We start from the raw sequence: 16,580 nt of genomic DNA, 5'->3' as shown, positions 1-16,580 counted from the left end.
AAAATGCATCAATTTATCCATGCTTGATTGAATCAAGGTCTGCATGAAATATTTATCCAAATACTTACTTATTGCTCAAGAAAGTGCATAAAACTTAATGAAAACAAGTGAAAAAGGCTAGTGAAACTAGCCTAAGATGCCTTGGCATCACATATCTTGCAGAGTAGGGTTGTCGTACGACGTCAATGTGAACTACAACAGACGCATTGAAACATGTGTCAGTGACAGATGCTACAAAAGGTTGACTAATCTACGCAACTGGACCAAATAAAATGATGCATGGCTTACCTCATCCCAGAGTAACTGATGCAATTCCCGATGCCATTTGCGGATCCTTTGCTCGTGCTAGTCCCTGCTCTGCTATGTCATGCCGATCAACCTATGGACATTTGCAACATTAACCACCATTCAATCAATCTATATTAATAATGTTAAGCAAAAAATGAAGAATATAAAAACCAATATATATAGTTACCTCGCAGCTATAAGGAACATGTGAATCTATCGCTCAGGTGGAGACCACTTAGGGAACCTCTGGTACGTCCAAAAAACCAGCAAAGGAGTGCACCTGATAAAGTCTGTGGTAGAACGGTGGGCCACAGAGCATAGGGAGTGGTACGTCCATGCTAGCACTGCAGATCCCCATGACCGACTATGGCACCTCACAAAGTCCTCCTGTAGTGGGAGCCACCGGAGATGAACCTCATTATTGGACTTATCAGTCATCAAGTAACCTCCGATCATCAACAATATGTAGCACCTCGCATATTGTTGGAGGGTGGCTGAGTCATCAGTACTGGGCGACATCTATCGGACACGATCTCAAAGCCATGTCAGCTTCAGGGAGAAAGACTCATTCCTCTGTGCTCCCTGTTGTTGGACCACAAGAGGTCTAGCACCGAGTAGCTTCTCAACCCACTCCGAAGCCCCAATCCCGTACCACATGTGAAACTCACGAAAGAAACCACCCGCGGGATCTCCATTAGCATGCAGCCCGAGGTGGTATGCGATGTCCTATCGGGTGATCGTGCACTCACCCCACAGCATGTGGAAGGTGTGAGTCTTTGGGTGCCAACGCTCGACGAATATCATCATCAGGGAGTTGTTGAACACAAAATTTCTGAGCGACAATCATCACTGAACCCGGCCTCCCTCAGGTACGGGACAATAGCGTCTAGTGGTGGGAGTATGTGATTTGTTCTCCTCGGAAGAAGTAGGCAAAGCCTCTGATAAATAATAAATTATAAATTTAAATTATAAATTTATTTACAATAAAAAGTTTACTTGAATATTGAAAATGTTTAGTAAAATAAATAACTTAAACGTTTGTGCAATGTGTCAAGTCACGTTTAGTCTGTTAATGTCACTATCGTGATTATCAGCGCTTGCCATATTCTTCAAGTAACTCATAAATATGATTAGAAATGGGTAAAAGTGAGAGAAATACCAAAATAAAAAAAGTCAAAGGGTCTGAAGAGGCTATAGATGAGATACATATATATCGGCCTCCGGTTCTCTTATCTCGTTTACAGTGTAAACGAGATAAGGCCATTACACAACACATGTATAAACGTGATACGACAGCGTTATTACTAGCCTGATCTCTTTTACAGTGTAAACGAGATACATGTCAATTTTGACTTATTAATTATCATATTTATTATTTATTTTCTATTTTTTGTCTATGTAAGAACCGCGACTAATTAACTGCTTAATTAATTAAATTAATTGCCCAAAATAGAATCCAAAAATTTAGAATATTAATTAGAAAATTTAAATATGATTTTTGGACCCAGTAGATTCTTCTAAGTTGGAAAATATAATTTTCTGCAAAAAACCGCAAAAAAACACAAACCGGAAAATTAACCGGCAGTACCAGCTTAAGTCTGTCCAGTACTGTGCAAGATTAACAAAAACAGTGGAAAAACTTAGAAAATAAATTAAAGTTAAAAATCGGGCACTAATTTTAAATGTTTGGTCTAAAGTTGGGCCAAACGGACCAAAAACAATAACGAGTTGGACTGGGCCCAAGCCCAACACATATAACACCATTAATGAAGACCATTCAGCCTCATAACCCTCATAAACACCAACACACCAGCTGCAAGTGGGAAGAGAGGAGAAGAGAAGTGACACAATTCACATACAACTTTCGGTGACCATAACTTGAGCTACGGTGCTCCAATTCGCGTGCCGTCAGCGACTATGCGAAGCTCTCGACGAGCCCGTCACTTCTAGCTAAGTATTGTGGTAAGCTTCTCAAAATTTCTTGCCCAGTTTTCTGTCCTAAGAAATTTGAAATTTTAAGTTTTGGTTTTGAGTGAATTTTTGTGTTTTGATTAATTAGGTGGTATCTAAGGTTGGACTATTGGTAGTTTGTGCCCCAAACACCATCGGAGAAGATAAAGAAGCTCTTTACCTTGTGAAATTGTAATTTTTATGAACCCTAGGTGTTGATTTATGGTAAATTATGTATGTCTAGCTTGAAATTGTGATTATTAGGGCATTAGTTCTTGAATTGGTGGCTTGTTGGTGAGTTGAGACTTGTTGGAAATCAAATCTTGGGGTATTGTGCATATTAGGAATCAGCCAAGGTATGATTTTAGTTTTCTCTATGTAATATATAATATTTCTGGACACTTAGGCTAGTGGAATTTAGGATAGGATTAAATTGATTGCTGGAAATTGTTGAATTTGATAATGTATGATGGCTTTGTTAGTTTTGATGAATTATGATGTTGAACTTGGATGTTGTTGTTGATTATTGAAATGGAGGTTGAAAAAGATGATTTTGAGTGTTGATAATGAATTATGAGCATTATTGATATTGATAAATATTGGATATGGAGGAATGATGTTTGAGTGTAATCATTGAGAATTTGAGGAAGGTAAGTGAGAATTTTGGATGAAATCGGTGAAATTTCATGTCAATAGGTTGTGGAAAGAATTGGAAGGTAGGTAGACATTATTTAGGTCTATTCAAATTGTTTTGGTTGTAGGATATTTGGTTCTGGTTGTGAATTTTGGAAGTTAAGAACCTTGTTAACTTTAGGTAAAAACCAGTTTTTGGTGAACTTTGACGGATCATAACTTGAGCCTCAGTTTTCAAAATTTGTTGAAAACAAAAGCTCATTTAAAGATCTTTACATTGATATAAAGTTTGACCAAAATGGACTTTTGTAGAAGAATTTATGACTGTTTAAAGTTTGGTGCCAAAAACTGAATTCTACAACTTTGAAATTTTCTGAGTCTGGTGAGGGTTGCATACGCTACATGGTGCACGCGACGTGACCAACCCATTCGGGTTAGCCATCTCACATACGCGAGGCCCTGCATACGTACATGAACCAGCAGACTTTCGACCCTTGCGTACGCGACACAGTGCACACGACGCGAGCAAACCATTCGGGTTGGGTATCTCGTGTACGCGAGGCACTGCATGCGTACGTGAGCTATTCAAAAATAAACCCTTGCGTACGCGAACTGTAACACGCGACGCGAGCAACCCATACAGGTTGGACATCTCGCACACGCGAGCAGGGGGTTGCATACGTGACCACCCCTTTTTCAACAGCATGCATACGCGAGGTAGGGGCTTGCGTACGCGAGACCCCTGTTTTGCTAAAAAATTGTTTTTATTCATTTTTAAAGGTTCTCATACTTTCCAAACATTCTTTGAATGCCATTTAGGAATAGTACATACTACTTAGGTCCTAATATTTCTAAGAGATGAGTTAGTAATTTGATTTCGTGAATTTTTGTATGAATTTAGAAATCGGAGACTTAGGATTCTAGAGTACTTAGGGTAGATTAGATGAGTGAAATGATAGAGTATTGTAAAGATGATTGGCATGATGAAATTGTGGAGTTGTGGATTTGATGATACTTTGAGACGAGTCTAGGACTCAGAGTGGACTGAGTACTGAACATGATTTCTGAAAATCACTGTAATATTGTTTTATATTGAGATTATTGAGACGCTATGCGCCTGGCAAGGACGGTTGGTTAATCCCGCTTATGTTGAGATGTAAGGTCTGTGGCAAGAGTATCCCGCTCGCATCCTAACCGCGACTAATTAACTGCTTAATCAATTAAATTAATTGCCCAAAATAGGATCCAACAATTTAGAATGTTAATTAATTAAGCGGTCAATTTGTCGCGGTTCTTACAGTCTGGGCTCGTCTCATTAATTCATGATGAACTGTGATTCTCAGATTTTGCAGAATAAGTTGCAAAATGACCTGAAAAAGTTAGTTTATCAAAAACTGGGTTCTTACATGCATGTGAAGTATGAATTCTAAAAATTCCAATTGATCTTATGGTATCTTTTAAGTCTTTATAAGTGTGTATTTTTTTTGGGAAGAGAGCATTTATGAATTTTTTTTGTCATTCTTAAATTTGGAGTTTTGAAGTATATCAATGTTTGTTCTCTATTATGTTCCTTGAGGAATATTTCATTAATTTTGATGTCTTTTATACGATAAAAACTTAACTATAAAATTATATTTGATATAAGAACCCACTTATAAACTTTTAAAATGTAAATACTAAATTATAATTTCATTAAAAATATAGGGATTAATTGTGTAATTTAACCTATTATTTATTGATAATATATAATCAAATATTTGTTTAACATTTTTTTTGTTATAAGTAAGGATGGCAATGGGTCTCTATTGTGATGGGGACCCCTCTTCTATGTAACATCCCTTCCAGCAAAATACCTTGCTTAAGTCAGGGTATTTCTACTGGAAAGAACATTACGTAACCTTTTCTAGTATTAATTACTTAATTATCGAGCCTTTGTATCGAGTTCGCGTTTCAGTTTTAAGGAAATGCCAGAAAATTTTTGTTTTTATTTAGTAAAGTCGTGTTTCAAAGATTTCCAACAAATAATAATCACATAAATATTATTAATAATAACTCTTAATACAAAAGAAACCAAATAAAATTCAAATACAATATACTAAACCTACCCCTCTATGTAAAATAAAATCTCAAGGGACGACAGCGAGGGGACTCTATGAAAGCAATTAAAACCGTAAAGAAGGCCTACTAATCGCTTGCAGCTTCATATTGCATCTTCAAACCTGTGTTATTAAAAGGGTGGAAAATTTGGGGTGAGAACCAAACCACATGTTCTTAGTAGAGGTCGAGAATGCCGTGAAAGTAAAGAATAAAACGCAAATAGTTAATTTCATTCAGAGACATCTAAAAGAAAATTAACCTTCTTTAAAAGCATTAGTTAATTATTCAAAATCCTAGACCTATATTTTCTTTATAAAGCTCTTAAAAGTTTTCCTAGACTGTATGAATGACCAACCTGTTCCAAGCATAGGTTCATTAAGTCTATGCTGAACCAGTTTGATTTTTTCATACTTTACTAGACCATAACATAAAAGAAGTTACCTACGCGGTATAAATGATCATCCTGCTCTAAGTATAGGTTCATTAAGTCTATGCTGAACCAGTCAGATACTTTATACAGAACTAGACCTCAAACGTACCAGTCACGGCCTCAGGCCCAAACAACTCAATCAACATCCAATCACCACATTCCAAACAATCAGTTACAAACACAGGTAATGAGGTACAAACACAATTAAGAGCAATTACATCAAGTATAGCAATTAGCAATTAAACAGAATTATTCACTTAGGCAAACCAATTACAATATACACACCCAAACAATGTCACATAGATGCATATGATGAATGTCTAGTCCTAGTGCAGGCCATGAGCTCATGTGTCGGTTAGCACATGCATTCCCGACATTTATCCGGTCACGAGTTCACGATTTCTCGAATACGATTTTCCGTTCAAATAAATGCGCATATAATTATTAGCAGCTCTATTGAGACAGCCTATGCTTTCTACTCGCAGGAAATATACTCTTGGGAACGGAAAATTGCTGTACGTATCCTAGTTTCGCTACAGAAGCTCTTGGGTTGCTTTAAGCAACAGATAAATAAATATTATCTCTTGGGTTGCATTAAGCAACAAATAAGCAAACAATATCTCTTGGGTTGCCTCAAGCAACAAACAAACATCTCTTGGGTTGCTTCAAGCAACAAACAAATAAACAAATATCTCTTGGGTTGCCTCAAGCAACAGATAATCATACAATAAGTACTTTACTCTTTCCTTTTTCTTTCATAATTGCAAATACGCAAGCGGGACTAGACCCATGTCCTTGCCAACAACCTCATAAACCAAATAATCTTTTTTTAAAAGAATCAGTGAAGTTATCATCAAGCCTTAAATTTATTTTAATTAAATCCTTATACTTTTATAAAAATTTGGACATAATTTCCTCTAAAAATAGGACTTAGCCACCCTTTCGGGTCCTTCTTTCTCAACATTTCACCAACTTCTTATCAGCAATTGCCACAATAATATATTCTCAAAAGCATTTGATAATAGTATAGAAAATCTATTTTCTTAAATTCCATATCGAAGTAATCACCAAAACAACATCGGCAATCTAATTTCAATTTTATTTTTAAAATATCAAACGAATTCGGAATTATGCAAACCTTATATCCATGCGACCGTCTCAGATTAAGCTTTTTATTAAACCAAAAATCACAATTTTTTGCTGACTCTAGCTTCGGGAATATAAGCAAAACCGTGACTGCTCTGTAGTGCCTTAAAACCAGAAGACAGCAGCAACATACAATATTCGAAATTTCATATAAAATACAAATTAAATCCAACCACCTTCAAAATTAATGTGGTTAAACAAAACTTATCCAAATTTCTTTCTAAATTAGTTCCAGGGTCATACCATTTTTAATGAAGAAGTAACGTAGCTTCGAAGTTAGGTAATTCTCTGCAGAATTCTGATTTACAAATCATTGAATACAACCTCTTCCAAGTCCCATAACTCACTTATTAAAACATGGAAAACCCTGAAATTTAAATCACATATGATAAACATACTTAATTTTCACCTCCAATTGGTTGAATCTCAATATCTATCCAGGATCAAAAGTTATAAACTCTCAAAGTTACTAATTTAAGAAAACAGAATCTGGCTTTTTCTGCATAATGCGTCATCTTTCAAAAATTCGTATCTTTTAAACCGCAAGTTCAACTGTTCTGAAGTTTTACGATATTAAAATAATAGGAATAAAGTTTTATTTAAAATTGGTTTCGCTTCAAAATTTAATTCGGAACATTCACAACAGAGCCAACAAGTTACTGCTGTTCCAAAAATTCTGCAGTAAAAATCAGATCCCACAACCATTACTCAAAAATTCACCATAAATCTTATATTTAATGAAAAGATCTCAAACTCTCCAATTCAGTCCCAATTATTTCCAAGTTTAACCAGGACTTGGTTCAACGCAATTCCGATCATCACAGAATTAGTTACAGTCTTTCAAAGTTACTGTTTTCACTTAAAGGTAATGCAGAAAATCAGATTTTATGGCTTAACTTTGAAAAATCATAACTAAATTTTCAGTTAATACGAAACCTTCAAATTTAAATCCTAACAACTACACTTGTTAAAGTTTACTCAGATTTTAATCTCATACCATTTCGATCGCTAGCAAATTACTAGGCCGTCCTCAAAGTAACCATTCTATTTTGAAAACCAGATTCTTAATAATAGTTTAGTCTTTTAGGCCCTAATTCTTCAACAATTCTCAATCCAGTATCAAATATATCAAATGATTATCTTAATTTCAACCATTTATACATAATCAGTCAAAACCATAATCCTCTACTAATCTCAAGTCACTTTCACAGCCATAGCAATATACCAAACAACCATTTCAACAACCAACAATCAATAATTCAATCATCTACCATACATAATTACAATCAATTCAATCACAGCACCAAGCACAATCGCAATTTGACATCCATAATTCAAAAATTTACCATAAATCATAAACTTAATGAAAAAGTCTCAAATTCACCAGTCCAACTCCCTATATTCCCAAGCTTAATCCAGATTTAGTCCCATGCAAATCCGATCATCATAGAATTAGTTATAGATTTTCAAAGTTTCTAATTTCATTTAAAATAGTGCAGAAAATCAGATCCACGATTTAACTTTGAAAAAAAATCATAACTAATGTTCCAGTTAATACGAAACCTTCAAAATTGAATCTCAACAATCACACTTAATATAATTTACTTAACATTTAAATTCTCATCATTTCAGTCATTATAGAGCCACTGATTCACTTTCAAAGTTGCTGTTTAATTTCAAGAGAACTCGATTTTTAGCAAACCATTTTGTATTCAAAATCCAACCCTTCAATACCCCTCAAAACCAATTCCAAATCAACCACCAACCAAATTCATTAACATTACAATATACCAAATAATAGCTCAATGGTAACAAATCCAACATAACCCATTAAAATTCAGAAATTCTCAATAATTAGTCATCAAACAATTCCCAATCCACATAATCAATCAATATCACTAATCAACAATTCCAAATCACAATCTCAACCATTTCAATCACAATTTCAGCCATAATTCAATATTCACATAATCAATCAACTACTCACAGCTATTAAATCTATTTGCAGTTATCCAATAAACCTTGTAGGCATTCTTAAATTGAAATCATTTTAAACCCCCTACCTCGATGTCGCAATCGCATACTTTAACGTAACAACTCTCTTCTCTTTTAGTTTCAGGGCAGCAGCGGTAACTCTCACGCAACCGGAACAGCAACAATATTAGCCTTCGCAGTACTGACCATGGTTGCAGTAAAATAGAGGATTCAAATTGGATAAGAATCACAAGCAATTTCAGCTCTAGGGATTCAAGACAAAGCAAGAACTAAAATAGAATTAAAACCAGAACATGGCAACCATAGCAGTGACAAAACAAAACGTGTAAATGGATCAACCCTAAGGAGAAGATAAGACCAGTACCCCAATAACAAAATCAGAATCAGTAATGGCTTCAACCGTCCCATGGCAGCACCAGCTTCAATACTCGACCTAATTGTAGCAGGAAATAGGAGCCAAAAAGGGAGCTGAGCAACAAAAATATAGGCAACCATAATTAAAACAAGCACATGGAAGAGAAACAAAGTATAATCAGAGTAAAGGTGAGAGTGTTACGGTTTCAAAAATGGGAAAATTGAAATCAGAACAAGGAGAAGGATCCTAGCTTAATTGAGAGTTGGTGGCGGCAGCTTGCTTTTTCCGATGACAAGCTCCATCCACCGCAGCTCCAAAAATCAAAAGGACAGGGATTAGAAGCAGGAACCGCCGTTCTTGTAGCAGCTCCAAATCAACAGCAACCGTATTACCCTCCCCGTCAGTCTCTCTTCTCCGTTATTCTTCCTCTTCTCCTCTGCCCTAACCGACGTTGACAGTGGTGAGGGGAGCTTCAGCAGTGGCGGCTAGAAGTGCGACAGCCTCCCTCCCTCTTCTACTCGATAGCAACAGCAGCAACAGTGGCAGTGACACTCACCGGCGCTGCTCCCCCCTTCCTCTCTTCCCTCTGCATCTCGTGCTCTCTTACTCCCTCTTCCCCTATTTCTCAGTGTCTCGTCTCCCTCTTTTCTCCCTCTATGCGTTATACTATTGAAAATGTGTGGTGAATTGTTGAGTGTAAATGAATGGTAAGGAATGAAAGAACGTGGATCACTTGGGGAAAGGGTTAGTGGTAGTGTGCGTATGCGTTTGTGATTGGTTAGGGATTATACGTATTAGATAATAACGGTACGTATTAAAATAAGAAACATAAGACTAGAAAAAATATATACAAGTAACATAAATTTTATAAAATATTTGAGATAGAATAACAATTTAAGATTCAAATATAATACTATAAAGATTACTTTCAAAACGCATAAGATTTTATCTATCAATCTATTAACGAGCTCAAATAATTATTTCTAATTTAAATTATAAAATAAGCATACTAATCACATTTTATAAAATACGGTTTAAATCCGAAAATATCAATTATTTAGATTATACGACATAATTTTTTTCATTACTTTCCTATTATCAAAACATTAATTCCAATTTATATAAAATAACTCTAATTATAGTAAAGATTGTACATAAACCTTAATTAACTTAAACCCAAAGTATTTATAAAAATCAATTTAATCATTTTCTAGTAAATTAATCTCTAAGAGTTCAAACTAATAAAATAAATCATAATTTATTCATAATAGAAATTTCTTAAATTTAATTATATAACACTTCCAGTACTGAATTCTAATTTGAAATTAGATAAAATAACCAATTATAAAAATTTACACAAAAATATTAATTAACTTGACTCCGAATATTAATAAAACTAATTTAATTACTCTCAATTGATTAATTTATAAAATAAGATATCAAATCAATAAAATAAATCGTAACCTTTTAGAATAAAAGTTACTTAAATTAAATTATACAATTCTTTCTTATTTTTCAATTACTAAAATTATACAAAATATTCTGTTATAATAAGGTTACTTAAAAATATTAATTGATTCAAAAGAAAACTATCTCCGAATCTATTTATTTATTCCTAACAAAATAATTTCTAAAATTACAAAATTTAAACTTAACAAGATAAAATCACAATTTTTTTATATTTAGATTTTAAAAAAATGCGAGATGTTACACTCTACTCCTCTTTTCTGTTTCCATTTAGCAAAATGGCCTTGTCCCCGTCCTATTTCCGTCATGGGTCTTATTTATTTCTCCTTGCAAGGAAGGCGAATACTCATGGATATCTATAGTTATTAATTTTTAATTTAAATTTTTTTTTAACACAATCATAATAAAATATTTTATAATTCAACCAAATATGTCAAATCAAACATAATTCATACATATAACATAATAACATACACATAAAAAATTTCAACATATAAATTAAAATAAAATAAATTAGGGTTACTTACACAATTTATATATAAGGATATTTAAGTAAATTTTCTTTCGCGTATCTCAATCCCCACCCCATCCCCATTTATTTGCGAGGACTCTGTCCTATGAAAATTTTACAGATCTCTGTCGTAAATAATCTTCGTAAATATCTACGGGTGTGAGCTTTTTTTACGATTCATAATTATAAGTGAATAAGAATTACTTTTACACTTAAATACAAAAATCATTTTTTAAGTATTTATATTTTGATTTAAATTTTGTTAATATTTCTAAAAGAGATTCTCTGCGCAAAGTTTAGCCAAACAAGTATAATTCATCATGAAAAATATTAAACTCAATAATCAATTGTTTTAGTCTTTTAGATTTCGTACAAACATAAAAATTAATTATTAATATTAATTATCAATCTATTTGAAGACCCAGACACAAAATCCTTACTATATCTTACGTAGTGAATTATGATGACTTGATGACTGATGAGTGATGAGGCGAGATGAAATGGGTTAAATTTAAATTGGAGTGGGGCATAACAGTAATTTCAAGAAGCACAAAAAAAAAAAGCAAAATTCCTTTGACCTAAATACCCTCTTTTTGTGGTTAGCCTCAAACCTGTTTTCCCCAAAATTTTTTCCCTTCTCAGCCCTCGGAACCGATGCTGCTTCTACCCTTCTAATTCCCAATCTTCCTCTCTTCTCCTTACCCTTCTTACCCTAAATTCCGATTTTCTCCACTTCCCCGCCATTTTTCCTTTTCAAAACTCTCAGTCTTCTTCTTCTTCCCTCTATTGCAAAACCATTGTTCTTTATTTGATCCGGTTCCTAATACTCTGAACCCTCGATGTAGTGTCTTTCTGAGCGTTACTCACTTCGTCTTTGTGTTTCTTTCGAGATCCTAAGGCCATGGCACTATACCCCTCCTGGAAAAGGTAAAAGATTATTATTATTATTATTATTATTTTAACTGAGCTGTATATTTTTACATCAATTCTGTATGTCTTATGTTTTATGAAAGTTTCATTCTTGATTGTTTACATAGATTCTCACCTTAGCTCTGTTACACTATTTTTCTGAATTATTATTGTTACTATTTTGCTGTAATAAAGTGGTGATTTTGATCTTAATTTCTGGTAAATAATTTATTACAATGTCAGTTGTGTGGGTTTGACCATTTGATTGTTATCTATTTGATCATGGATGTGTGGGTATGAATTTCCAGCTGTGCAACTGTAAAATTGTAATCAGCAGCTGATTTTGCATAATGCAATTTGTGATTGGGACTGGTATCCATGAACCCCTGATGGTAATGCCACAGGGGGGAATTGGATAATTACATATGTTTATATAAGGGGGGAATTCTGGAGAGTAATCATATGGTATTAAGGAATTTGTGTAGTGGGTAAGAAGGGTGATTGAAATGGGTCAAGAAATGACTTGAAGATGACATGCGAGTTTTCTAGTTTGATAATGGTGGTTGATGGTCTTAGCTTATTTGAAACGGATACTTAAATGGCTTCTTAGTGTTCCTTTGACAAAGTGTCAGTTCATGTTGTCTTGCGGATATATGGTGTATAGTCATAAAAGTTAGACTATGAGCGTGGATAAGAATGTGTCATATATCTTATGAGTTTGTGTCGAAGGACTAGGATGTATGATTGTGGTGGTATTTGGCCATTTCTTTCATTATATATGGCCTCGACCACCTCTTCATGGGTATTTCCTCCCTGGATTGGGTCCTCTATATTGTTGTACTTATATATTAAAAACGGTGGACAGCTCTTCTTTTAAGTTTGTAGGCATATCTGTCATTTATTTATTTACTTTTCTTATTTGGGAGATATTGTGGCAATCATTAGAGCAATTTACTTTCTGTGTGTTCTGCCAATATGACTCACATGATTCTGTAGTATGTACATACTGTCAAATCGCATTTAATATGTACTTAAGGTAGGAGAGTACTTGAAGAAAGGAAAGAAAAGTAATATGTTCTCTTTATTAGATGCTTCTTGAATTACCTGCCTTCTATTTGTTTGCTGCCTGCCTAGAGATTTCACTTGACTTGTTTCATATTCTGTGTGAAATGGTTACGTGCATCATCTTCATTTTGTTCCTGTTGTAGCTTTCTTGTGATGCATGCAATTCAGCACCTTTGATGTTTCTGTGCAGGACATAGGATTGATATGCTGTATCTGACTTTTCCATTGTATCTGCAGGATCTTGCAGCAGTGTCTCGGTCCTTAATCAGTTATTGGTGTTGTACTTTGTGCAGTGGTCATTTATATCTTTGATGACTAATCAAGATTTGATACTTGGTCAAAATCACAATTTAGCAATAAGCCATGACCAACAATTAGTGATGGACCATGATCATAATATGGGGCTCAGCCAGGGTCATGCATTGGAACTGGGGGCAGGCCATGAGCATCATATGGATCTGGGGCAAAGTCATGATCATGAACTTGGCCTGGGAAATGCCCAAGACCAAGACCATGAGTTGGAGATGAGACAGAGCCATGATCAAGAAGGTGAGCATTGTCACACTTATGGCCATGAGCATGAACTCTCCATGGATCACAAACCAGAGCATGATGACCGTGAGTTACCCCTTCCTGAACATAATCATGAGTTGGTACTGTCGGAGAACAATGATTTGCCCGTTTCTGAGAACCATGAATTTGATGAGAACATGGCCCTGACTGTGGTTCAGAACACGGAGATGGGCATTGATTCTGCCGATCATTTGGGTATCGAACAGTCCCAGCTTATGCTATCTACTCCTGTAATTCAGGCACGTGTTGTTGCTGTAAATCCCACTTACGAACTCTCAGTTGGGCAAGAATTCCCTGATGTGAAGAGTTGTCGACGGGCATTGAGGGATGCAGCAATTGCTTTGCACTTTGAGATGCAAACCATAAAATCCGACAAGACCCGCTTTACTGCTAAATGTGCAAGTGAAGGCTGTCCGTGGCGCATTCATGCGGCCAAGCTCCCAGGGGTTCCAACATTTACCATTAGGACCATCCATGAGAATCATACATGTGGAGGAATTGCCCATCTTGGCCATCAACAAGCCTCAGTTCAGTGGGTCGCTAATTCTGTGGAGCAAAGGCTGAAAGAGAACCCTAATTGCAAGCCAAAGGAAATATTGGAAGAGATCCATAGGGTTCATGGTATTACCTTATCTTACAAGCAGGCATGGAGAGGCAAGGAGCGTATCATGGCTGCAATGCGTGGTTCTTTCGAAGAAGGATATAGATTGCTTCCGCAATACTGCGAACAATTGAAACGCACAAATCCCGGAAGTATTGCATCTGTATATGGAAGTCCCACTGATAATTGCTTCCAACGTCTCTTTGTTTCTTTTCAAGCTTGTATATATGGCTTTTTAAATGCTTGTCGGCCGCTCTTGGGGCTTGATAGAACATATTTAAAAAGCAAGTATCTTGGTACCTTGCTTCTTGCTACTGGATTTGATGGTGACGGTGCCCTCTTTCCTTTGGCATTTGGTGTTGTTGATGAAGAGAATGATGATAATTGGATGTGGTTTCTGTCTGAGCTTCACAACCTGCTTGAGATTAACACTGAAAACATGCCAAGGCTTACAATTCTGTCTGATAGACTTAAGGGAATTGTTGATGGTGTGGAAGCGAATTTTCCTACAGCATTCCATGGATTTTGTATGCGTCACTTGAGCGACAGCTTTCGAAAAGAATTTAATAACACTATGCTTGGTAATCTCCTCTGGGAAGCAGCCAATGCACTTACGGTGATCGAATTTGAAGCAAAAGTTCTGGAGATCGAAGAGATATCACAAGATGCTGCATATTGGATTCGAAGAATTCCTCCGCGGCTGTGGGCTACTGCATATTTTGAGGGGCAAAGGTTTGGTCATTTGACAGCTAACATTGTTGAATCTTTAAACACTTGGATATTGGAGGCATCTGGCCTTCCCATAATTCAAATGATGGAATGCATCAGAAGGCAGCTAATGACTTGGTTTAATGAACGGCGAGAGACCAGCATGCAGTGGACATCAATACTTGTTCCTTCTGCCGAGAGACGTGTTGCAGAGGCTCTTGAACGCGCTCGTACATATCAGGTTCTTCGTGCCAATGAAGCTGAATTTGAAGTTATTTCTCATGAAGGAACAAATATAGTTGATATTAGGAATCGTTGCTGTCTTTGTCGAGGCTGGCAGCTCTATGGTTTGCCCTGTGCGCATGCAGTGGCAGCACTTCTTTCTTGCAGGCAGAATGTCCACAGATTCACGGAGAGCTGCTTTACAGTTGCAACATACCGGAAGACATATTCCCAAACCATACATCCAATTCCTGATAAATCTCTATGGAAGGAGTTGTCTGAAGGGGATCCCAATGCAACCAATGCTCTTGATGTTGTCATTAATCCTCCAAAATCACTCAGACCACCTGGACGACCAAGGAAGAAGCGTGTTCGTGCAGAGGACCGCGGCCGTGTCAAGCGTGTGGTGCATTGTAGCCGTTGTAATCAAACAGGCCACTTTAGAACCACATGTGCAGCTCCCATCTGAGGTTTATTTTCCCTTGTTGCAAACTTGCACTGGTGTTTTTTAGGCTTGATAGCTTAGTAGATTGGCAAGTAATGAGGTGTTTATTTACTTGACATTAATGTGAATTAATTTATTGCTGAGACTTTCTATGTGTATATACTCCAATAATTACAGTATTATTCAATAGTGTATTTGGATTTGAATCTTCTCATATTCAAGTATCCAACGGCCTTCTACCTCTGAAGTCACACTTGTGCGATTTTAGTTTTAATGTGATGGGATTTTTTAATGTGATCGATTTTCTTCTTGCAATGTAAGCATCCGGATTCTGGAGTTGTTCACAGGTGTATGAATACCAAGAATTATTATATATTAGTATATTACTCATGGTCATGGGAAAGAAGTTGTTTACTCGGTCCAAAGTAATTATAGTTTATATGTACATGATTTTGGAAATGAATAAAACGATATAGTTCACTGCATCCCTTTTAGAATTTGATGTCATCGCATTTTTGTTACAATACTGCACATAGACAATTTTTTTTTTGAAACAAAGAAAGCTTAACACATTGAAGTGGAGCATGAACAAACAGATACGAAAATAATTAATATAATAAATTTGAAACCGCCCTCATCTCCTGCAGTGCCATCAACAACCCAAAGGATTACTGTTAGTCCATTCGTTGTAGCTCCAATACGTTCTATGTTGTATGATCTCAACACCTGCTTCTTTATGATTGAAAATTCTACCATTGCGTTCCAACTAAATGTTCCAAATTACTACTTCTTCTGTCTGCACATAGACAATATATTACAATTAATAGGTGAAGTTGCTTTGCTTCATGATTCTAGCGGTATTTCCATGAAAGGAGATAATTTTGCAAAACTTTTATAAATTAAGTTGCACATGGTTGAGGGGACCTAATAGCCAAGTTAAGAATTTTTCTGCAAAAAGAATTAATGGAATATGAACATTTTTAAGGTGCTTTGTCTCAGCCTATAGTTTATTTATTAAGGGTTAGTTTGGATTGATTTTTAAAAAAATTATTTAAATTTTTTTATTTTTTAAAAAAATATTTTTTTAATAAAAAAATTATATAAAAAAGTACTTTTAATTTTATTTGAATAAAATAAAAATAAAATATTTTTTTATTTAAATTACATAAAAAGGAGAAGATCAAA

At 35.4% G+C, this 16,580-nt stretch overlaps 1 protein-coding gene and 1 long non-coding RNA gene across 5 annotated transcripts; one reads left to right on the top strand and one right to left on the bottom strand.

Annotated features, from left to right (window-relative positions):
* Positions 4,837 to 9,610, bottom strand: LOC107619381. 4 transcript variants are annotated; one of them, XR_002353638.1, is made up of 5 exons: positions 9,096 to 9,610; positions 8,904 to 9,007; positions 8,608 to 8,720; positions 6,788 to 6,911; positions 4,837 to 5,090 (listed from the first exon to the last, which is right to left on the bottom strand). It is a non-coding gene; the product is annotated as an uncharacterized LOC107619381 (long non-coding RNA). The 4 variants fall into 4 exon arrangements; XR_001615626.2 differs by lacking the exon at positions 6,788 to 6,911 and having other exon boundaries at positions 4,888 to 5,090; positions 8,608 to 8,783; positions 9,096 to 9,606; XR_002353637.1 differs by lacking the exon at positions 6,788 to 6,911 and having other exon boundaries at positions 5,043 to 5,090; positions 8,608 to 8,808; positions 9,096 to 9,608.
* Positions 11,454 to 15,689, top strand: LOC107618615. Its single transcript, XM_016320723.2, has 2 exons — positions 11,454 to 11,799; positions 13,084 to 15,689. Exon 2 carries the CDS (start codon positions 13,158 to 13,160, stop codon positions 15,417 to 15,419), a length of 2,262 nt encoding a protein of 753 aa, XP_016176209.1. The 5' UTR covers positions 11,454 to 11,799; positions 13,084 to 13,157; the 3' UTR covers positions 15,420 to 15,689.

The sequence above is a fragment of the Arachis ipaensis genome, chromosome B09 (assembly GCF_000816755.2).
Source record: "Arachis ipaensis cultivar K30076 chromosome B09, Araip1.1, whole genome shotgun sequence".
NCBI lineage: Eukaryota > Viridiplantae > Streptophyta > Magnoliopsida > Fabales > Fabaceae > Arachis > Arachis ipaensis.
This window is presented reverse-complemented; position numbering and strand designations above follow the sequence as displayed.